Here is a 24584-nt window from a genome sequence, read left to right on the forward strand (position 1 = left end):
ATTCAGATACTAATTTTGGAGTAGCACAGACGAGCCTTAGAGAATCCTAAATTGTTCTTTCTTACAGTATTACACTCTTCTGATCTTTTTTGCCTGGTTTTACCTTAAAAAAACAGAGGCAAGGTATGGGAGAAATAATAGACTTTTGGAAAAAGGAATTTCCTGCTTATGGTCACAACATAACATTCTTAGTTTTCTGTTATGCACCCTTCCTTCAAGAATGGTAAAAGCAGTAAGAGCAACAGAAAACCCAAACAGCTCCTGCTACTAATAGAAGCTCATAGCCAGGAAACCATTCTCAGTGGGCAGCTGAAGTCCCCGGAACGCACCTGGGCAGGACAAGGACATGGCTGTGGTGTTTCCAGGTGACTTTAGGCTGACCCTCCTAAGCGTTGAGCAGCAGGGAGCCTGACTTGACGTGGTTTTGGAGGGGCACCAGTCTCATGAGAAAACAGTCCAATGAAGCAACAGACACTCGGGAAATACTAATAACCAAATTTTTATGAACTATTACTACAAAGAACTTCAGCAAGAAGGGAGAGAAAATTTAGTGATCTTTTAGTAAACATTTTTAGCGTAACAGTCTTTGCGACCAGTATTTTAAAAAACCAAGCTAATAAACACCATTGCTCTGTGTTCAACTGGTGTACACTAAAAATAGGATAGTAAATGGAAATACATGTTCTAGCATTTCCACAGGAAATGTTTATATTTTTCATGACATTCTAAATCATTTAGCAGTTACATACGCTACATTAAAACACAGGTATTCTTTATTGCACATTTCAAAGTTGTAAGGAGGCTCTAGCTTATGAGGTGGTTTTTATTCAGGGGGGAAATGATATTTTTCAATTGTTTGGCTCAAAAATGCACACTGCCAGGGCAGCTTAGTTCTAAAAACAAACCTTTTAAAATAAACTTTTGGATTTTGAAGCCAATGAAATCCTTTACTGTAACGAATAGTGCACAGTCCACTTTCTCAGACTACATGTTAGAGGTCAGAGTCACGGGCTCTGTTTTAAAGCCTGTGAACAGTCCTGGCTACTGCCCTGGGAGGCAGGTGGAGGCTCGTCTCTAGAGCCAGAAGGCAGTAAGTCTCTTGCAGCAGGTGGAGGTGGATAATCCTGGGGACCATGGGCAGGGGGTGGTAGTCGGGTACCGGGTATAAAGTACTCTCTTGGGCCAAGAGAGCCTAAAGGTCTAAAAGGTGCGTGTCCCGGTAAAAATTCTCGAGGATCAAGAGACAGGTCCCGTTTTCCAGGTGGAATGCCTGGTGCGTATTCTCTTAAGCCTAGTGGTGGACGTAAAGCAGGACCTGGAAAAATAAAAATACATATGAACACAGGTAAATGTAGAGGACTCTAGGTAGGTTAGTCTTAAATTTCTCCTGATGTCAGAGAAGAGGTAAATTTTGTGCTGATGGCCAGCCGGCCAGGAAACCACACAGGCAGGACTTAAAACACAGCTCTAGCGAGCTTGTGTTTCCTGTTACACAGGTCTGCCATCTTTCTCTCACAAGGGATTGGTTTAGTACTTGAAAGTACCCCTGGTTATAGCAAGATGATGGATTTCACACTGGTGAAACTTCCAGTGTCCACTGCTGTGGCAACAATCCATGCAGTAGCTCCCCATGGACCTAACATGCCATCCAAATCCAGGTGCCTGCCCTATTGGGGAAAGACCGTCTAGCTCCCCCTAATCAAGCTCAGCGACATTTATCTGGCATTAAACTCGACCTTCCCTAGAGCTAACACTTCCTTATTTGTTCCCAAAGCAAGGAGTGAAACTTTAATCCGTTCCCTCCTCTCTACTCTGACCCATTGCTTATACTTCCGTCACGGTGATTACACACTTCATGTTTCCTACTACGTGCATCTGTTCTAGAGGACTCTGTAAGCTCTCAAGTTGGGAGAATTAGTTCTAGCCATTTGCAGAATATTTCTATTAATAGCTCTCGTCTACAAGAGAGATCTGCCCATCTCAGTACGGGGGAATTAGGCAGCACCCCATGTGTCCTAAAAACTTGAGAAATCAAGTTAAAAATGTACTCTACTTGCTTTGCACTTTCATTACCTAGGCCTGTAAAAGCCATTATTATAAAGTTTCAAAAAGGAACAGAGAACTGCAGTGGATGAATTGCACTCTACAAGTCAATTACTACTATTCAATCATCATACCAAATGGTGGAGGAAGCGGCCGAGGCCCAAAAGGCCCGCAAAGTTGAGGGGGTGGTCCGTAGCGAATGGGTGGTGGTAGAGGGCCACCCACGGGGGAGCCCATGAGGGGCACCCCTGGGAAAGGAGGCGGCCCTTTTGCAGCCATAGGAACCTGCAGAACAGAAGCAGTTACAGTTCTGAGAGACTGGTATGACTCACACAAGCACCAACACCAGTAAAAGCTGAAACACAACAAAGCAGATGTCAGGCACCTGTCCAAAGAACAGAACCGGTGCAAAAAAACTTGAGCCCTCCCGTCTGTTCCCACTGGCAGCTTAAAGGAATGGCAGGGAAGTGAATGGTTCACCGGAATCCCCTTACTGCTGGAATATGCAGGGGGAAGAGAAAGCAAGAGGATAGTTGAAGGACATTAACAGAAATGACTAATAAACCCTACCACAGACACCCACGTCCTTCCCACTGCCACACGGTACATTACTGCCACACTGAGCACGGACAGGACACAACAATGAAAAATCCACTCTCTACACATGTAATGGTACCCACTACTCAATTTCCTTTCATGAATTCTAATCCTCCGATCTCTCAATCTCTAAGCAGGAGCATCCTATTTTCAATGAGGGCACAGAGACAGAGTATCAGATAATCTGCTGAAGGTCACAGCATGTAAGAAGCCACACTGCAATTCTGTATCAGGTCTGCCTCTAAGCCTGCCCGCCTGCCTCTTCCTAACGTCCACTCCAAAGGGGTCCCGGATCCACGCTGCCTTTGGATAAAAACTCAAGAAATGCATGTTCCTAGAGTCCTGTGGTGAAACTTGGAAGCATTTTCCAAAAGAAGCAAGGTTACATATGCAGAGGCAGGCACACCTCTAATATTTACCTTCTGCACCAGTAATGCCATGCTTTACAGTAAGAGACTTTCACATGGGAAACAGGGTTAGAAATTCTAAATAATCAGAACACACACTGCGATTTCAGCCCAGAGAAGCCCTGGGAGCCATGAGGACTGGCGCAGCTCTAGTAGAGAACACATTTATGTGGAGATCACCAAAGGCCACTGCTGGGAAAAGAGGCCACAGGTAAGGAGAGATGTTCAGCGCTCAGCACTTCACTTCCAGCCTGCCTTCCTCCATTACCCATCTGTACTCTCAGGTTATCAAAACAGGCTGCTTGCTATACAACTGGAGATACTCTTAACTGGTGCACTTGCAAACACCTAAGTGGTGAATTAAGTTGTTCAGGACTGTTTTACGTTGCCTCAGAACCCGGAACACCGAAGCACACACTATGTAGTTAGGGTGATGACTTTCCACGTCCTTTAGTAACAAACATGTTGCAAACGGGTTAACAGCCTAACCAAGTCAGGAAGGAGGAGGAAAAAAACCCAACCAACTAGTCAGATTTCAGCAACCCAGCAACACTTCCAAGTCCAAGACAACAGTAAGATCAGCATTAACATGCAATTTAAAGCAAAGCGGGTTAGTGTCATGCTCTTCAGATCCTTTCCAGAAATACACCCAAGTAACAGCTCAGCTCAGTCCTCAACCTCTAAGTACTTACTACTACCGACTGCTCAGCCACAGGTAAACTGCTGGGAACCGAAGGGCCTTCAGGGTCTTGGGGAACAGTTTGCTTTTTAAAAAAATAAATGAGATAGTATAGATATAACAGACACACAAACAGCAAAAGGATGATGCAGAGAGGGGGTTATAGCAAAAGTTCAAGGTTCCCTGAAATACTTAATTCCAATTCAAAGTGACTGCAGGATTTACCTTGCCTTCATCCGTCACCTTGGTAGGGGAAGAGCTTCTTGAGCTGCTGTTCATCGTGGGAGCTGCACCAGATCCCAGATCTGCTGAAGGCCAGAGAACGGATTTAGACTTAATCCTGATGTATATTCCCTTTGAGGAAGAATAAGGGCTCTTCCGCCCACTTCCTCCATGACTTTACACTCTAACACACTCGGATCACTTACCAGAGGCAGAGGGTTTCCCAGATGCCTCAGATGACCAACGAGGACGAGGTAGAGGCCCGTCCACTGACCCTTGAGAAAGAAAGAAAGAACAGAGCCCTTGTATGGATTTATCAGAAGAAACCAACCAACTGTGGACAGGTCAGGGTTCAGCTCTACCTAGAAAGCGACATTAAAAACAGGTCTCCTCATACATGATGGGAAATCCCGACGTAGGCACAGACTTAAAGAATTGAAAGCTGTTGGATTGAAAGAACAGCAATAAAACCTGCACGTTAATAGCAGCAGCTGGCGCTTCAAGTTACAGGCTTGGAACAGTCGTACAGGTTGATGTGCTCAGTCTGTGATCGGACTTCCGTATCTTACCAAGTATTGCACGTGTGGTTACGATTAGAAACAGACATCACCGTGTATTAATAAGAAATGGATGTATGCTGTATTAAGTATATAGGATTGAAGCTACTTTTACAACATCCAAGAGAGGAACTCTATAGAAATACAAAGATAAAGACTTATACTTTACAGTAATAAAGTAAGAAACAATAATTATATATTCTTACTTATAAAAATATTTTTATGTATCTATAATACTTAATGTTAATAACAATAAACACGTTCTGTTCTAAAGCAGATCTTACAGCAGACTATACATCACGACAAATTAAAACACTTTTTTCTCTATAAGGGACAGACCCAAATTCTAAAATGCTACTTCATTAGAATTCTCAAATTGAAGTGGAGGAACCTCTAGAAACAACTTGCTGCCAAGTAAAATGTGGATGCTCACCAAATTCACCTCTAGGCATCTCTCTTCGATTTAGCGTAGCAGAGAGCGGTCTTGCAGGCAGGTCAGCCGTGGGAGGCGGGGAGCACTCCCCCCCACTCACAGGGGATGGACCAAAAGAGCCGTTCTGGCTCAGAGGACCTGAAGATGATAGCAAACGTTACTGCTTAGAGGCAACTTTTCATTAGGAAATTCTGGGATGACTTCTAGGGCATCAGGACGAGAATGTAGTGCATATATACTTGCACCACAGCCTCGGATGCTGTCCCTGAGAGCGCGGCCCACCTCTCCACGGAGGGTTCTGGGCGCTGGGTCGGCCCGGCCTCGGCTTCACAATCACAGGCTCCTCTTGCAGCATTGCCATCTTCTGGGTTAATTCCAGTAACCTGAATACAGAAAAAGAACGGACTTAAATGTGAAATACAGCATCAGTTCCTTATTAGATACCCAGCAGCACTGCCTTTGGAATCCTGAGAAGGCGCTGAGAAAGTGGAATTCCAGATCTCATACTTGTGTCTCAAGTTGGCAGCTTCCCTCTTCTCCTCGGCTATAGCTCTTTCCGCAGCACGAGCTTTGAGCTATTGGGGAAAAAACAGATCTGAATCAGTTGTGGCGGACTACACACACAAGGAAAGAAAGGAAAAAAAAAATCTTACCCAGTTATCATGAGCTTTCTTCTCATGAGTCGCAATCTGAAAAAGACAATACATGGAAAACCATGTGGGGACTCCTCACGGCAGCCGCTACAATCATCTCTATCAGACAAGAAGAATCCTGCCGCTGTAGGGCAGGGCAGGGTGAGGCAAGGCAATTACCTGGTTTTTAAACGAGCGCTCTGTCTTCTGCAACTCATCCTCCATCTCTTCGATTCTACGCCTAAAAATCACACGTGCTTTTATCAATTAAAGTGCAACTAAAGAAAAATCTGAATGTCTCACCATATCCCCCTCCCTGTAACACCTGCATTCCCGCAGACTCCATCCACACGTAGAAACATACTTACGAGGTTACAGTCAGTATAACATGATCAAAACTAAGACTGTGCCTAATTTCCTTATTATCTAATGCCTGGAGTCTGAGCTGACACACTGTAATTTTCTTGACTGCTTTTCAATGTCCTCCAGCAATCCTGCTATGACTATCTTCCTCCACAAAGCTTTTTCTTCCTATAATTACAGCCACAGAAAAGTTCCCAGAGCTGTGACTACTGTGTCTACCAAGTGGCACAACCACTGTAATGATTTCAGAAACATCACTATAGCAAGGCGGCTTCCTGAAAGAATTCCTCCAACACGCAGAATCATGTGGAATTGCTGGCACAAACCAAGTTCCCTGACAGTCTTGCCAGTACTGGGGAGAAGGCAATGGTTGTTAAAGTTTTTTCCTTTGTTAACTTAAAATTCATTTTTTCTCATAGGAATTAAACTGTATTCACATCCTGTGACCATTTACTTATGTTCTGTTGTTCTGTTCTACACAACATAACCTGCTTTTGAAAGACACCAACAGAGGTTCCCTGTCCCAGACACCACCCTCGAAGCTGAACTCACTTGTACGTTTTTACTTCCTCCGCAGCCAGAAGCGCCTTCTCGTCTGCAGCTGACAGCCGCTGTTCTCTCTCCTGCCGCTCATACTCTTCCTGACTCAGTTTCCTAAGACAAAATCAGGTGTCAGTCAGACGTGTTTCTGTCTTCCCAGCAGTCTGTCCGAATGCCTCTGGTCACACATTGCCTCCCCTCCCCGCTAAAACGCACAGACATACAAAGTCAGAAAAGAATCCAAACTTGACATTCTGGGATAAAAATCAACCTCTGGGCTGTCAGGGAATCACCCGCACTTTATAACTTCTCATGATTGTTTACTTGCTAGTAAAAAGTTTACCAAATGTCAAACACACTCTATACGTATGGGAAAGTTCCTAGTGCTTTATACGCTGAAAGGTCATTTAACTTGACTGTGGAAGGCCATGGCCGATCAACCTCACACAATTAAGCTTCTCAAAGCAAGGGATAATTACTTCTCTTATTTCTCACCACAGAAAAACCTATAATAACTTCCATTATTTCTACCAAGAAAGGACAGCTTCTTAACCCAAGATGGGTACCGAGATAAGAAAGTGAGCCAAACAAAGGCGGCGCCTTTTAAAATGTGCCTTCTAGCTTCTAACCTGTGCAATTAATCACAGAACATTCCTGCACTTCAGATATGGAACGCCTACTACCCATTTCAATGGAATTGTGATTTGAGAAAGAGAAAAATCAGAAAAAGCAACATCTAGTGAATGAAACAGAAAAAGAATCTCAGCTGTTCCATAATCAATCTTGCCTACTGAAAACTGGTTTTAATCCAATTAACCTTCAAGCTCAAGATGTCCATGTACTATAAAATAGATTGCAATGACAGCAGCATTTAAGAGTTTAAAAACGTTATTTTATTATTACCCTTGTACATCTTTGCTAGAAGTCGAATTCAGAAGCCATTTGAAATTTAAACTTCTGAGAAGCAAAATAAGAAGAGCTATATAGTTAAAAGGTTTTATAACAAGAAAAAGGTTTATGTATTCTTTTATAATGGCCCATTCAACACTCAGCAAAGTATTTTAAAAATGGCTATAATATACTGGTACACTGAACAAAACTATATAAAGAATGTGCTTGAAGGCATCAGAAAGCTAAGATACTAGCTAACAAGTTTAATATATGAGGCCAAGATCCAGAAAAAAAAAAAGCAATCTCAGAATTACGAGAAAGCCTGGCATCGGAAGCCACCTTTTCCCCAGGTTCATTCCATGCACAGAAGACAATGAAGATATAAGGAGACTGAGCAACAGTCTTTCAACAGATCTGGGTTTAAAGAAAAATGAAGTGGAGTTCAAGGTTGCCAATGAGGGGACCCCCCGCCCCCCCAACTAAAAGTCTGAGGCTGTGGATTTGGACTAAAAAGAGTTGTGCAAAGAGGCAACACGGTGTCCTTTGAAGGGACAAGGCCATTTTTTAAATGACCTGAATTACTGATTGGATTAAAGTAAGGAACTCATGCTACAAATAAACTTACGGAAATCTTTTCCGTAGGCAAGTAACAGCATCCTGGACCTTTAGTTTCCTCTATAATTATTATAGACAATTTGGCCACTCAGTGAGAACTAACCAGGCATACTTGTAATCAAAAGCTAAGAAACAAGAGGGACTGACCTCTTACACATTACTGCATTACACAGACTTTAAAATAATTATGGTTTGGGATCCCTGGGTGGCGCAGCAGTTTGGCGCCTGCCTTTGGCCCAGGGCGCGATCCTGGAGACCCGGGATTGAATCCCTCATCGGGCTCCCAGTGCATGGAGCCTGCTTCTCCCTCTGCCTATGTCTCTGCCTCTCTCTCTCTCTCTGTGTGACTATCATAAATAAACAAAAATTTAAAAAAATAAAAATAAAAAAATAAAAAGTTAAAAAATAATAATTATGGTTTTATATTCAAATAATTCAAATATTCAAATTTATATTTAACATATTCAAATATTCAAATATTATATTCAAATAATTCAAATAAAATAATTATGGTTTTATATTCAAAGAAGTGAAAGTCAAAATTATAAATATTGGCAGAACTATAAAACTGAAACATAGTAATTGAAATTAAGAACTCAGTGAATAGAGGCACCTGGGTGGCTCAGTTAAGCATCTGACTTATGATTTCAGCTCAGGTCCTGATCTCAGGGTTCTGGGATCGGGATCGAGCCCTGCATCAGGCTCCTGGCTCAGCAGAGGGTCTGCTGGGGATTTTCTCCTCCCTGCTAGCCCCCTACCCCCCATGCATCCCTCGCCCCTGTTCATGTACGCAAGTGTGCACTCTCTCTCAAATAAATCTTCAAAAAAAACCCAAAAACCCAATGAATGGTTTTAGCAGCCAATTTGACAAAATGAAGTGAAGAGAGTTTAGTACACAAGGTAGACAGGTCAGAAAAAACACCATCCAGAATGTAGCAAATCAAGTAAAAATGTAAGAAACACAGATGAAAAAAAAAAAAGTTTAAATAGAATCTTACAAGATAGAATGAAACAGAATCAATAAACAAAGGTCCCCCAAATTAAGAAGTGTCAATGACCTCAAGCAGCATAAATGCAAATGAGATAGGGGAGGGCAGAGAAGCAAAAAATGCAACCCCAACTTCCCACTCCACACCTGCACACCTCCCCATAACACTGCTGCAGCAGCAGAAAGCATGACGGAAGGCTGCAAGCTGCAAGGGCAGTGATGAGAAACTGAGTAGGATGAGATGACAGACACTGGACTCCTCAAAGGAACTATCAAACCAGAAAATAACTGGTTATTTTCAAAGTAATGATATTAAGTAACTGCAACCATCTTTTTTTTTTTTTTTTAATTTTTTTTAATTTTTTATTTATTTATGATAGTCACAGAGAGAGAGAGAGAGGCAGAGACACAGGTGGAGGGAGAAGCAGGCCCCATGCACCGGGAGCCCGATGTGGGACTCGATCCCGGGTCTCCAGGATCGCACCCCGGGCCAAAGGCAGGCGCCAAACCGCTGCGCCACCCAGGGATCCCTAACTGCAACCATCTTACAGCCATCCTGTAACAATCCTTAAAAAGATGTCTTCATACAAAGATAAACTGATCAAATCTGTAACTAAAGGATGTCCTTCTGGAGAATAAAAGGGACCCCCAAGGAAAGACTACAGATGGGGGAGAGAATGAAGGGCTACAGGAACTATGCACGTGTGTGTCAGCAGAACTGGCCAGAAAGTGCTGGAGGCGTACAGAGAACTAAGGTATGTTATTCAGACAGCATCTACACCCCACTCAGGAGCTCAAGCCCTGAAAGAGGCAAATCTGTTCATGTATGTCATACTTCAACTAGTTCAGGACACATGTTGTGGTCTTTAGGGTAACTACACGAAGACAGAGCAAGCTTTAACTATCAAGCTTAAAAAGAGGAAAAGCAGAATTATTAAAAATACTCAAACAATCCAAAGACAGAGGGAAGGAAGGAACAGAGAACACAGAACAAGCCATCAATCAGAAAGCAAATAGTAACAGGTAGATTTATTTTACTTTTTACAATTTTTTTTTATTTTTAAATTATCTGTACATCCAACGTGGGGCCCAAACTCACAGCCCTGAGATCAGGAGTCACATGCTTTACCAAGTGAGGCAGCCAGGTACCCCAGTAACAAGTAGAATTAAACCTAAATACAGATTTAGAGGCCATATTATAGAAGAAAATGCACACTCACCCAGTCTCTACAGGCAAAATGCACTCACCCAGTCTCTATAGCTACCTACCTATTTATGGTACAAGGCATTCCAGAAAAGATTTTAAGGAACATAAACCTTTCAGTAGGCAGAAACTGCCAGGTGGAAAAACTGTAAAAAGACATTTTACTGCAGAGAAAGCAGCACACAAGGCTCAGAGTGGCATGAAGAACTGTGTTTGGTATGGCTGCAGGTCAGAAAGCTGGTATCGGAAGCTGCCTGCAGGAAATGCATCTGAAGAGGCATCTCCAAACAACTAAGGGGAAGTGTCCTACCTGCCTGTGCAAGAGTCTGGAATTGATCCAGAAGAGAACGGAGCACTCTTGATAGATTTTAAGCCCAGGAGGCCATTGCAGAGACTTGCATTTTAAATAAGTTCACTCTAGGCTGAGAGGGAACTGATGACAGCCTGGAAGAGGGGGTATGAGAAAGGCAAAGTGGAGAGAGGTGACCAGTCACGGACTAGCAGGAAAGAGGATATGGGTCCAAATTAACACAGGCTTTGGGGATGGAGAGCAGGGTACAAACCAGACAAGGGGACTCAGCGCATGCTGGATGAACTGAATGAAACAGTGCCATGATGACTATCATAAGAATTACCATTTAGGAAATGAAGATTACTACTGGTGGCAAAGAAATGCTCTTTAAAAAAAAAAAAAGAAAAAAGTAATGGGGTCGGGGAGCCTGGGTGGCTCAGTTGGTTAAGTATTTGCCTTTGGCTCAGGTCATGATCTCAGGGTCCTGGGATTGAGCCCTATATCAGGCTCTCTGCTCAGAAAGGAGTCTGTTTCTCCCTCTCACTCTCCCTTTGTGCTTTCTCTCTCTCAAATAAATAAAATCTTTAAAGAATAAAAAAATTCAAAAAATTTTAATAAAGTTATGAAATTAGAAATATTTCTCTGAAATAGGCCAAGTATTTATAACTGGCCTGAATGAAATCTGGAAAATCTAAACTGACTGCATGGTGAGCAAAGGATCAGAGAAAACATTAGTGGTATGCTTTCGATGTTTCGTGGCATCACGTAATAGCCTGAGCACTTAAAAAAGATTAACTTTTGCTCAGCAGGATAAGCCTCCTCAAAGGCTGAGGTAGATATATGCCAGAGTAAAGAACAAGACCAATCATGAACAGCCACTGCCACTGCCAACCTATTTGCAGAGAATTCAGATATTTTGGTGGAGGAAAAAAACTTAGAACTATAAAAGTGCATCTTTAAAAACATACACCTAACTTCAAATTTGAGATGTAGATTTCATAAAATTAATACCTAAATATACTAAACAGGCATGTCTATATTTAAAACTCCAAATACCCTCACCACGATTACAGTATGTAACATTTAATCTGAGAATCTAACTAAAAGTCCAAAATTTAGGATATCTCCAAATTACTGAATATTCCGTTTGGAGTATTTATTCTATTAAACATCATGTCCTACAAATCACTCCAATTCTGAAAAGCTGGATCAAGGAGTATTAGAACACATAGGATGGATCAAGAAGGAAAGTGAAGTATGCCATGGAGCCACGAAACGAAGTGGATCCTCAAGGAGCACGCCGCAGTGGTAATCATTCACACCAGTAAACCACTACTTGCCAAACAAAGTACAGGCAACAATTTCTGACAACTGATTCCAATGGAAAGAAAAATGCAAATTATGGGAAACAAGAAAGGAAGAAAGACAAACTTCTACAAATTGCAGACAGAAAAAACCCTACAAATAATCTTTTAAAAAGACAAAATTCTGTCCAACAGTTCACACATTCACTTACACGGCAAGACTGCTAATGACGAAGCATGAACATCTTACTTTTGCAGAGCCATTTCCTTCTGTTGATAGAGTTCGTTCAGAATCTCCACTTTTTGCCTCAGGGTTTTGCATTCGTCCTCCAGGCCGGCTTTGGCAGACTGCAGTGAATCGCGGTCATCTTCTAATTTCTTTATTTGGTCTGTAAAGGATAAAACAGTTGAGCAGTGTGTGCTAGTCTGCAAGGGGTAAGAATCAGCACTTTCTTTTCAGGAAGCAGCCTACCTTCCAGGTTGCATTTAGTAGACATTGAGGCTCTAAGCTTAATCTGCAGAAGTTTTAGATCCTCTTCAACTACCGATATTGCAGTTTGTGTCTAAAAATTCCGAAAGAGAGAACTATCCTTACAAAGGAGGCACGATGAGCATTCACAGGCACTTAGGGTACTCCACAAAAAACATCATACCCGAGAAATGTCCATCATCTGCTTAATCTGATTTTTCATTTTCTCACTCCGGTCACCTAAAATAGAAGACTTTAATTGCATTTTCCTCCTTTGCTTTTTAACTCTATTTTCTTGATTTCCTCCAAACTAAACAATTGCCATGTTCAAACATTCAAAGGAAAAACAAATCAACCAGGAAAAGTAATTAGGCTCCGTGACTTTTCAGAGAATTGCAAACTTAGATTCAAAAAGTGAATTCCCAGTTTATATAAGAAAAATGCCATCTGTGCCATTCTCAAACAAGAAAGGATGTGTGAACTAAGGCTCTTTCTTCTCCCTCAGATCTACATCCCCCTGGTCAGGTATCTCATATAGAAAGACTTAATCTTCTGCTCATCCCTTAAATCTGCTACCAGGTATGGCTGAAAATGCCCACTGTGCAAGGAATGTCTAATATGGAACAGTGTCCAGAAACAGGTCCCTTATCAGTAAATCAAATTTACTACCCTTTAGCTACCCTTTAGCTCCACTCTCACGGCCCTAGTGTATGGCCCCCAGCACTTCAGTCCTCTTGAAATTGGTTGTAGGCTCTATAACTAACTGCAGAGCTACAGAGATGATGACAACCAAATTCAACTGTCATCCCCACAGCACTGAGGGAGAAATAAATTTCTTCTACTGAACCGTGTTTACACTTAGAGGTATAAGTCACAACTATGCCGGTCCCAGCTCCAGTACATACACACACAAGCAGTCCTCAGTGGGATGGAAAAGCAGAGTCCACATTCATTGCACACCCACTGCTATGTCACAGCCCTGCAACCCACCTCTGTCCAGTGCATACAGATAGACACCTACAGCTCTAACACTTAAGAGGAAGTTAGTCAGGGGCACCTGGGTGGCTCAGTCATTTTAAGTGCCCAGCTCCTGACTTCAGTTCAGGTCATAATCTCGGGGCCTTGAGATCAAGCCCTGCCTCGGGCTCCTTGCTCAATGGGGAGTCTGCCCCTCCCCCTGCTCGTTCTCTCTCTCTCTCTCTCTCTCTCTAAAATAAATAGATTTTTTTTTTTTTTAAAAAAGGGAAGTTAGCCCAAAGAGGAGCATCAGTGTACTTAAAGACAGGAACACAAAAAGAGGTCCAACCTCCCTGAAACTGAACTTACCTCCTACTTCTCCATTTGCTAACTCATCTAACTCACTTCCTCCTTTACTCTGATCCTCAGATTCAGATTCACAATCTAACCGATTCAACTGGGTAATGCAATTAGTCAAGGCCTAGAAAAGATGCAAAAGGGTATTAGAAAGAGCTTCCCAAGCAGATTTCAGGAGAATTAAGTATGTACTCAAGCGAATGAACTTACATTAATATTATCATCTTTGTGAGTAAGAGCTACTTCCAAATTTTTCTGAGATGTCTCATATGATTTGATTTGCTCACTGAGCTCAGCATGTGATTTGCTCCAATCTTTTATTTCTTGCTGCAACTAAAAAAACACATGAATTTCCAAAGGCTAAGACTTTTGCACTGGACACATCAGGGCCAAGTGAATAAGACAGGGAAACAGGGAGTCATGCTACACTTTGACCTGTCATTATGGACTGAAGCCTTGGTGAAGGGACAGGGGAAGAGTGGCCCCAATCCTAAGAACTGCAGTTAAGAATACAACAACTCTCAAGGAAGTCCATCCAGTTTACTGTATCCTTCAGAAAATTGCAGCCAATTCAAATAATTCACTTCAATAGGGACAAAGGAGCACATCTCACTATCTCCCATGTCCACACTGCAGGTCATGTAACCTTCCTTTGGTTGGTGAAGCAGTAATTACTCAAAGGAGGGTTATAAATACCAAATTCTTTGGTCAAAAGCAAATCATCTTACTGAAACTATTCAAATGAATAATTGGTTGGTATTTGATAAGACAAAGACTACATTACACTCTGATAGTTATAAGAAATTACAGAAAAGAACTTAAAATTCAGAACAGATGGAGAATATATACATGCACTCAATTTTGGGAGTTTAAAACTTTGCACATCTAAGAATAGAATTCTGCATACATATTTCATTTCCTTAAAAACAGATCTGAGAAAAGATACTCAAGAAGTAATGATACTCAGGTCCCCTAATTCACACAATCTAGGACGTTAACTTTTCTTTACCTGCTCCTTCTTCTTCTTAAGCCTAGCATTTTCTTCTTGAACGCGATGGCATTCAGACTTCACCTTCTCTTCACTAAGTTTAGCTTCATTAAGGGCAATTTGAACCTAATGCAAAACACTCCTATTAGTGAATAAATTCTAAAGGAAGGGTATTACACCTTCCCAACTAGAAACATACAGTTTTCATTTATTGCATATTCTAGCACAGATCAAATGTTTGCTCTTCAACAAAACTATTAAACCTATGAACATCTTGCAGAAATTACAGGCAGCTTTACCTCTGAAAATTCTGAGGCATTCACTGAAATAACATCCTTCAGCTTCTCTATAGATTTCTTGTTTTCCAGTATCTGCCATTTGGAAGAAGAACACAAAAAAATGTATGAGGATTTTAGTAGAAACAGTGGGATATGTTGTGCTAAAAAGACGAAACATTATCCCAGAGCCATCCTCTACATATCAGGTAAAAGCAGATGATTCAGTTTTAGCCGAGGAGAAAAGTCAAGAATATAAAGAGAGAAGGAAAGAAGAAAATAATTGCAGCTCTGTTACATGCTATCCACAGCCTTTCTGGCCATGAGATAATGTGGTAGGTAGGTGACCAGACAAAAAGGTGAAAGAAAAAAAGAAAAAAAAGAAAGAAGAAAAGAAAAATCTTTTAAGTAATCTAGTTCAAATCATGTTTTCTCCTATTGGTATAGAAAAAAAATCCCCAAAGTGACTTTAAAAATTCTCTTGCCTGAAATTAAGAATGGTGGGACTTGAGGCAGAATAGAAAAATCTGTCTTACAGAAGAATTCCAAATAATCTGTGAAGGTACTGCCTCCTCAAGGAGGCGGAGCATACTCTTCACTCTTAGAAGAGAGGGCTGGGCATAGTTACTTCCTTCCAAAGAGAACAGTACACCCAAGAGTGGGAACAGGTAAATTCAGAGTGGAGAAACCTGGCAAGTACATGGTCAGCCAAGAGTACAAGCTTAACTGCGTGTGCGATATATGGAAACCCAACATTAATATCACTGCCACTTTCCTACAGTTCTAAAACTATTTTTTTTTTAAACATTTTTTTTAATCTTTATTTATTTATGATAGTCACAGAGAGAGAGAAAGAGGCAGAGACATAGGCAGAGGGAGAAGCAGGCTCCATGCACCGGGAGCCCGATGTGGGATTCGATCCCGGGTCTCCAGGATCGCGCCCTGGGCCAAAGGCAGGCGCCAAACCGCTGCGCCACCCAGGGATCCCTAAAACTATTTTTAAAAGGAACCATGTAGGGGGTGCCTGGGTGGCTCAGTCAGTTAAGCATCCACCCTCAGCTCGGGTCGTGATCTCAGAGTCCTGGGATCGAGCCCAAAGTCAGGCTTCCTGCTCAGGGGACAGTCTGCTTCTCCCTCTCCCTCTGTGTTCTCTGTCATGTAAGCAAATAAAATCTTTTTAAAAAATCAAAGGAGGGGAATTCCTGGGTGGCTCAGCGATTCAGCACCTGCCTTTGACCCAGGGTGTGATCCTGGAGTCCCCAGATCGAGTCCCGCCCCAGGGCTCCCGGCATGGAGCCTGCTTCTCCCCCTGTCTGTGTCTCTGCCCGCCCCCATGTCTATCATGAATAAATAAATAAAGCCTTAAAAAAAACTTTTTTTAAATAAAAGGAATCATGAAAAACCAAACGAAGTACAGTTTCTTAGTTGCTCTCCATGTTTCAGGGGGCAGAGCCAAGCAGTATGGAAATTATCCAAGCCTGAGGACAAAAATACTTCCTAGGATCATGAAAATAACAGCTTGTGGTACTAGCATTTAAGATTCCATAAAGAAGGATGGATGTAGATTCATTTTCCCTCACTCCCAATCTTCCGTTGGTTATGGCACGGGAAAATGCAGAGTTCAATCCACCCCATCTACAGAACAGTTTGAAAGCCAAGTTACAGTTAATGCTTTGCAGCAAAACTCTTACCAAGTCCTGATTCTTGGCATTCTGTTCTCTCTCAGATTCTAACATAACACGCAGATTTTTAGCTGTATCGTCCAGAATTTCATTTGTTTCTTCAAGTTTCTTGATTTTATCCTATTAAAAAAAAAATTAAGATCAATAATAATTACTCATATTTTTCTTTTGTTTTTAGAAAGTAATTTTAAAAAGAGAGGATTTTTACCTTAAATTTAATTGCTTCATCAGACAGAATTATATTTTGTTTCTTGGTTTCTTGAACATGTTTTTTTGATTCCTTAATCTATATAAAATAAGACACACAGAATTTAGAAATATAAACCACAGGGCTATCAGAACTTATCTCTGAGTGGTAACCCATTAGAGAAGAAACCCGTACTTTACGCATATGATGATTATTTCAGATTTGGATGCTTTGTAGGAAATAATGAAATTTTAAAATACCGTAACAACAGACCCATAGAACAGGAGGAAATAATTCAAGCTAGAATCATGAGGGGAAAATACTGAAAGAATAATATAAGAATAGTTACTTAGAGTTAACTATAATATATTAAGAACATAACATACCTTCTGTTCATAATTTGACAATTTTTGTACAAGTTCTGCATTTTCTTTCATGATATTCTTCAACTTCTCAGAAATTTGCTGTTCAGTGACTAAAAGGGAGGGGAAATCCATAAGATTATGAGGACTAAATAAAACTAAATTACCCAATGTATTAGCAGTACGTTACCTAGCACTATGAGGAAAAAAGAACTTATCGTAACCATTACGCCTTTAAAAAAGCAACCTGTAGTTAATACCAACAATGGTGTAAAAATACTACTAAAATTCAAGAAAAATATATAAAGACCCTTCTTTCAATGAGATTCCAATTTACACTTATCTCAAAGATAGGCTACAGGTTATAAAATATTTTAGCTTGATATCCTTCCCTTCATGGAGTACCTTTCTTCTTAGAAAATGTGACCATTTCAAAAATATGTCAATTGCAAAAAGAAAAAGACAAAAAGACAAGCACATTGGTTTACATCTCTATTCCTCAAATTATCTACTTAAATAAATAGATACCATATTGATTAAACCACTAGCACAGAAAAAATAAACAAAACAAAACAACAAAAAAAAAAAAAACACTAGCACAGGAACTCTGTTCACATGTAATAAATGTCCACTAAATCAACAAAGCTAATCTGCCCCAAATCAAACTGGTCATCTTCTTCCTACTCCCACAATTTGTTCGGTCTCCTCTCCTAGCTCACTGGTAGCATCACCATCTACTCTGTCATCCAAGCTAGCAACCGAAGGTTAATAAAACCACTCGGGAATAACTCAAGCAGACATCAGAAGTCACTGTATCTATTTCTAGCTTATATGAAACTCGTATCAAGCACCAAAACTGAGGAAAAAGTACAAACAACAAAATAAGCCTAAATATTTACCTTGATAGACTCTACTCTTTACCTAGAAAAAAATAAATTTGATGTCAAAACGTTTTGTTAACAGAAATATTACATTATATTATAGAAATATTATATATGACAGTTAAATTGTAAGTAAGCAAATGAAAATTTAATAAGTTTGGTTCATCATAACAATCCACAGGATTAAAAAAAAAAAAGAAAAGGTTAAAAAGCATTTCAAATGTAACTGGTAGGGATTACCTTATAGTTTCTGATAGATAAAAGCTCTAAAGTAACTCATTTTCTAACTAAAGATATGTTTATCCATTAAATGAGTACCAATTTTATTAAAGCATTTAACTTTGATAATGGAATTGGTTATTTTCATATTAAATATACTAATGTTTCTTTTACCAGATCACTGGACAACCCCCAAATAGCCAGAATGAGGTCAGGAAACCATGGCTATTCAAAGATACTTTCAGGAAACAAAATTAAAGGCATAATCTTTGTCCCAAGGTATGTCTCTTTCTCTCACCAGAAAACTTCTTTGAAATCCTATTAAAAGTTGCCAATTGGCTAAACTTAGAGATCTAATAATTATACTGAATCATCTGATTATCCCAAGCCCCTAAACACAGTGATCACAAACCTGAAAGGGAAAGAAGACTGCTAGAGAGAAATGCACAAGCAACAAGAGAAACAACAACTAACCACCAAATCATCTCTAAAGATAGCACTCAATTATAGGATCACAAAATCTAAGTGGTATTCGATTTTTTTTAAATTGTTACTAAATGTCTCTGTAACCCAGAATTTATTTCCACTTTCAAAAGTTGTAAGTGGTAATGAGATACTCAAATCAGTCCATAAATCATCCACGTATCTCGTTATTACAGTATCTAACACCCCTTTAATAATGTTATAGGAAAATGCACTCAGAGTTCCAATACAAAAAGAAATGACTGTTTCTCTAATGTCACAGCCTTGCTAATGAGACAGTAAGCTTCTTTTGCCCTCCTTTCACCCAAATCAATAGGCAGGAGGAGGTAGGAAGAAGCAAAGAGCAGGCAAACGAGAGCAGGAATAGCAGGAACCAAGGTTCCAAAGCCAAATTCTGAGATTTAGGACATAAAGCCCTCATCATTCTGTGAAAATGTAAGCAGGTTTTAGGATTTTTAAGATGGGAGAAACAAGAGTGGGAAATAAAAACGTTTTCATCTTTCCCCTTTCATTCATCCTTTCTATGCTCCCTTTCTCCTTTTATCACATGAAAAGTCCGATGAGGTTAGAGGACCCTTCCCAGGAATCCAGGCAAATGATGCTCCTTTTTAAGTGATTTTACCATCACTCGTGCAAGGAGAGAAAGCTTATGAACAATGATATGTCTGATAAAAGTAAGACATCAGAAAAAAGAAATAATCAATCTTAGGAAGACATGCATCCAATGCTCTCGCTACTTTACAGCTAAGCCACAACTGAAACTGAAAGCTTTTCATCTGCAAAGCTCATTTACACAAAATGACTTTTTTCTCCAGTTGTGTTAGACAACTATCTACAATACGTTAGACAACTATCTACAATACAACACACAATACACTCACAAGAATGAGTATGTATGGGTGTACATATATAGACAAGCACAAAAGACAAATTCTGCACAGACCCTCAAGGAATAAAAATTTTAATAGTATGTCTTTGCAAACTACGTAATCTGTATTTCCAAATAAAAATATTTTATGTGCCAAACTGCACATGGTCAAATTAAAAATCTGTGTAAAAATTTTTTTACATATAAAAAAATACTGCAAAATTACCTAGTGTCCTAAATACCACTATTTTTTACTATTCTTGGTCTTGTGGCATTTTTTCTATTTGTACATTTTTATATATTTATGTACATAATATACAGTTTACCTACACTTAGCAGTCTTCATTTCTGCCTTTTTCCATTTGACATTAAATTGTGAGCATTTTCTGGGCCCCAATATCTTTGAAATACATAAATAGTTATCTAGTATCCCATTATATGGATGTACAATAATTTATCAATCCCCTTGCTATGGATCATTTAGTTTGTACCAAGTTTTCATTCTAAAAGTGTTCCACTGAACACCTTTATATAAGATTTTTAGTGCACAACTGGTTATCTCTTCAAGACCAATTAACTAAACATGATATTATACTATAATAAAATGATATAATAATGTTCAGGCTTCTGATACATATTACTTAATTGCTTTTCAAGATGATTGTAGGAGTTCCCAATTCTACTAGGAACATATATGTGTACCCAAGAAGGTATATATAAACTTAATCTTAAAATTTTGACTTAAGATTTATAAATTGAAGTTTTCCACTTAAGATTATGTACATTGTCTTGTTTGCATAAGTTTTTACCAACAAAGATTAGACTGAATTATTTCATAAGGTTATGGGAAATGCAGAGATTATAAGCATTTGTGTTCATGTTACTAACTGAAAAAGAAACAAAAGTGATTATAATAGATCTGTTGTCTTGATGAGTGAAGGTTTAAGTTTAATTTACTCACAACAAGGACAGTTTTCCAGAAGAAGACCGCAAATGAACCAATACCCAAGAAGGCAGTGAGAAGTACAGGCTTCCATGGCAAGCCATAAAAATCAGGCCCAGGCTGAACGTCATCAGGCAACGTAGCAACTAACTGAAAGAGAAATAGGAGAAATAACAAGAAGCCATGAAGGAATTAACAAGAGAACAAAGAATCATCCACAGAAATTTTAAATCAAGCTTCACCAGGTAACTACCCCCTCAAAAATCTTCAGGAGCTTCCACTGCTTCAATAAAGATGGGATATTGGCAACCTCATATTTCTTGTTTGGCTTGAAGTGCATTATAAATATTATGGGTCTAAAGGTCTTTAAGTTCGGGATCCCCGGGGGGGGGCTCAGCAGTTTGGCGCCTGCCTTTGGCCCAGGGCGTGATCCTGGAGATCCGGGATTGAGTCCCACATCAGGCTCTGCGCAGGGAGCCTGCTTCTCCCTCTGCCTGTGTCTCTGCCTCTCTCCCTCTGTGTCTCTCATGAATAAACAAATAAAATCTTAAAAAAAAGAAAAAAAGAAAAAAAAGGTCTTTAAGTTGAAATATATGCAAACAACTTATGCATATATTTCCAGTTTCCAACAGGTCCTATCACATCACGCTCTCTAGGACATGCCTAGATCTCTTTGGATCATACTTTCCTCTTAGTTGATGTTTATGACTTAAAAGCCACATAAGGGGACCCTGGGTGGCTCAGTGGTTGAGCGTCTGCCTCTGGCTCAGGGAGTGATGCTGGAGTCTCAGGATCGAGTCCCACATCGGGCTCCCTGCATGGAGCCTGCTTCTCCCTCTGCCTGTGTCTCTGCCTCTCTCTCTCTCTTTCTCTCATGAATAAATAAAAATCTTAAAAAAAAAAACAAACCAAAATGATGATAATGAACAACCCAAATAATGTGCTTTTCCTTAGTCCTTTTCGACTGTCACATGAAAACAAACGCTGAATAATAAGCTCAGACACAGCTCCCGAGAACTGGGCCAGACTGCTCTGAATGTGACCGCCTTCCACCTAACACAGGGCTTTTATTTTAAATGCTTCCTCGACTGGGGTCGCCCTGAACACCTGCCTGATTGTACAGTTTCGCCGCCCTCCACGAGCACACAAGTGACTATCATACCGCCCCGCCCCCGACACACACACACACACAATGACACTCACACCAGCGCCGAGGCTCCGTGGAAAGGGACCCGAAGAGATCCTGACTGCGTACCAGAAAATAACACAGTGCCTGGTACACTCTGAGAAACCAATGGCGAACGAACCAGCGCCGAAGCCTTCCTACAATCCCCTCCCCCCTCCCGCCTCCCTCGACAGCACCGCAACGTCCTGCCGCCCCGGGCCTGCCCGACTCCCGGGCTCCCGCGCCCCGCCGGCGCGCCCACCGCTCCCACCCTCGCCCGCCAGGGCTGGGGCCCCTCCCCGGGAATGGGGGCCGTCACCTCCAGCAGCTTGGCTATGAGGGCCGCGTAGAGCACCGACAGGGGTCCCAGGAGCTCCGAGTCCCCCGGGGAGGGGGTGACAGAAGGCACAGTGGCGGGAACGGAGTCCATTGTGGTGGGGGCCGCTGCGCGGAGGCGACGCTCCCCGGTGGAACAGCACCGGAGCCCTCCGCCCCCCCCCCCCCTTCTTTTCACCGTTTCCTCCTCCGGGAAAGAGCCGGCCGAGGAGGCGGACGCTGGGAGTGAACTTCGCCTTCCCCCGCCGCTGGCCCTTTCCGCCCTACGCCTCCTGCAAAAGACGTCATCAGACACCGCCCGTCGGAGGACGTACGCGTGCGTGCGGGGGCGGGGCCGCGGGGGGCGGGGCCGGGGGCGGGGCCAGGGCGGCGGACGGCGGCGGCGAGCCAGGGGGGGAAGAGCTAGGAGACCTGCGCGGGAGAAACCCCGGGAGGCGCGCGGACCGAGGCTTACCTGCCGCGGGAGCTGGGGGACGCCGCGCCACGGAAAGGGCCCCGGGGTGCGACGAGGAAGGGGAAGACGGGCTGGGGCTGGGGAGACCCCCCGCCCCCCCCCGCCGGGCCGGCCCTGGGTCCCTGCGAGCGGGGACCCCAGCCGCCGGTCCTGCAGCCCACGCGGAGGGCAGCCTCGCCCGCCCTAACAAGGTCCACCCCACCCCGTCCCCCGGGCTGGCCGCGGTGCCCAGGGCGAGGCCGGCCTTCCCCGGGACCTCTGCCCCACCACACCCCCCCCCCCACCCCCACCCCCACCCCATCATTTTCCCTGTCCACTCCACTGGCTCACGCTGTCTCACCGGCCGGAGCCCCAGAAATTAAGGCTTCTTGGAAGGAGCCTTGTCCCCACCACACCAAACCCCAGGGCCCCGGATTTTACAGTCACGTGACTTGTGGAACCAGGACCGGGCCTGTGCATAGACACGTTCTAAAAGTGGAAGAAACGGGGGACGTTTAACGTGGACGAAAACTTGATGTTTGCAAATCCTTAAAAGGTATGTGTTCCGGTATTTAAAGTCAGTTCAGAAGAACACACAAGATCTGGAAAATTCTCAAAAAAAAAAAAAAAAAAAGAGCAATGGGAGGGGGTGGGAGAGGAGGTGTGGCAAGGAGGCTCTGCAATGAAAACCTTAGGGTGTGCTGGCCCAAGAATATAGATTATGGAACAGAACTGAAAATCCAAAAAACAGACCCAACTGCATTGAGCACTTGGGATACAATACAAGTCAGTTGGGGAAAAAGACACTTTTCCATTAAGTGATGTTAGTAACAATTAACGTTTTAGTTAGTTGACATTTACTGTTAGTTATAACTAACATATGTTAGTAGTTATAAGTAACTAAATGTTAGTAACTAAATGTTAGTTATAACATTTAGTTACAAAAAAAACATTTAGTTACTACATGTTAGTAGTCACAACTGACTAAATGTTAGTTATTACTAACATTTTAGGTAACATTTTTTTTCATAAGGATAAATTGCAAATGAATCAGAAACCTGAACGTAAAAAAAAGGAACACAAGTACTAGGAGAGAGACGGGTGAATTTCTCAATGTATTACGAGTGAGCAAAACCTTCCTAGGTCTCAAAATCCAAGAGAAGAGATTTGCAAAGAACTGCTTAAAAAATGTCTAGCCCCTGCACACAGAAAAAAAAAAAAAAAAAAAGCAAAATGTCAAAAAGTTTGACAGTGACAACTAGAGAAAAAAACATGTGTAACGTTAGAGACAAACGTTATGTTTAAAACGTTATTTAAACGTTATATTTAAAAATATAAATATCCCAAAAAAAAAATTAAAAAAAAAAATATAAATATCCCTAAAATATAAAGAACTGTGCAAGTAAACAGGGAAGAAAACAGCCAGCAAACCGATAGAAAAATGGGCTGAAAAAAATAAAAGAATCAACAGCTCTCAGGAAAAGATATAGGAATAGCTCACAAACATATGGAAACATGCTCTGCCTCACTCATAATAAAAGGAATACAAACTAAACCTAAGCTGAGATACCATTTCTCACTTACACTGGCAAGATCTAAACGTCTGACACCATACTCTGTTGGTGAGAGGATGTAGGGAAAACAAGTATTCTCATACTCTGCTCATCATTATGTATCTCATACAAAATGACAAACCTCTATGAATGGTAACTTCGCAACATCTCCCCAAATTACTCCTGTATTTACCTTCTGAGGCAACAATCCCACTTCTAAAGATCTCAAAGATACTGTGGACACAACAAATGTTGAAAAGATACATGAACGAAACTGTTATCCAGTATTATTTATAATCACAAAAGATGGCAAACCACCCAAATGCCCATCAAAAGAAGAGCTGCTGAATACACTAAGGTATATTGTGAAAACAGAAAAAGAAAAAAAAAATATATATATATATATGTGTGTGTGTGTATATATATATATATATATATATATATATATATATATATATATATATACTGCTAGGGTATGGCTTCCAGAATTTTTTTTTTAAAAAAAGGAGAGAGAAAAGTGTAGACTACTACTTCTACAAAAGAAAGTAGTGAGAGACAAATATATTTTCTACGGCTCTAGGATAAAATTCACATGCAATAAACCACATATTCAAAGTGCACAATCTGGTCTAAGTTTTGACCTACGAATACACCTGTGA

At 41.3% G+C, this 24584-nt stretch overlaps 1 protein-coding gene across 6 annotated transcripts in view; it reads right to left on the minus strand.

Annotated features, from left to right (window-relative positions):
• Positions 1–483: 483 nt before the first annotated feature.
• Positions 484–24584, minus strand: part of MIA3 (MIA SH3 domain ER export factor 3) — a 58513-nt gene continuing 34412 nt past the window's right edge. The window contains exons 1-24 of one of the 6 annotated variants that reach the window (XM_041721794.1): positions 21923–22205; positions 20457–20588; positions 17944–17965; positions 17069–17157; positions 16704–16781; positions 16505–16615; positions 14838–14909; positions 14560–14664; positions 13761–13883; positions 13563–13674; positions 12421–12476; positions 12240–12330; positions 12018–12156; positions 6486–6587; positions 5751–5811; positions 5592–5627; positions 5446–5513; positions 5221–5321; positions 4939–5076; positions 4155–4223; positions 3952–4031; positions 3740–3811; positions 2178–2328; positions 484–1315 (exon numbers count right to left, since the gene is read on the minus strand). In XM_041721794.1, the coding sequence (XP_041577728.1) occupies positions 1005–1315; positions 2178–2328; positions 3740–3811; positions 3952–4031; positions 4155–4223; positions 4939–5076; positions 5221–5321; positions 5446–5513; positions 5592–5627; positions 5751–5811; positions 6486–6587; positions 12018–12156; positions 12240–12330; positions 12421–12476; positions 13563–13674; positions 13761–13883; positions 14560–14664; positions 14838–14909; positions 16505–16615; positions 16704–16781; positions 17069–17157; positions 17944–17965; positions 20457–20588; positions 21923–22033 (2430 nt within the window). In that variant the 5' untranslated portion in view covers positions 22034–22205 and the 3' untranslated portion in view covers positions 484–1004. Of the gene's footprint in view, positions 1316–2177; positions 2329–3739; positions 3812–3951; positions 4035–4154; positions 4224–4938; positions 5077–5220; positions 5322–5445; positions 5514–5591; positions 5628–5750; positions 5812–6485; positions 6588–12017; positions 12157–12239; positions 12331–12420; positions 12477–13562; positions 13675–13760; positions 13884–14559; positions 14665–14837; positions 14910–16504; positions 16616–16703; positions 16782–17068; positions 17158–17943; positions 17966–20456; positions 20589–21922; positions 22206–24584 lie in introns of those variants that run through there. The other 5 variants (XM_041721791.1, XM_041721790.1, XM_041721795.1 and 2 more) reach the window with 5 other exon arrangements.

The sequence above is a fragment of the Vulpes lagopus genome, chromosome 11, assembly GCF_018345385.1.
Source record: "Vulpes lagopus strain Blue_001 chromosome 11, ASM1834538v1, whole genome shotgun sequence".
NCBI lineage: Eukaryota > Metazoa > Chordata > Mammalia > Carnivora > Canidae > Vulpes > Vulpes lagopus.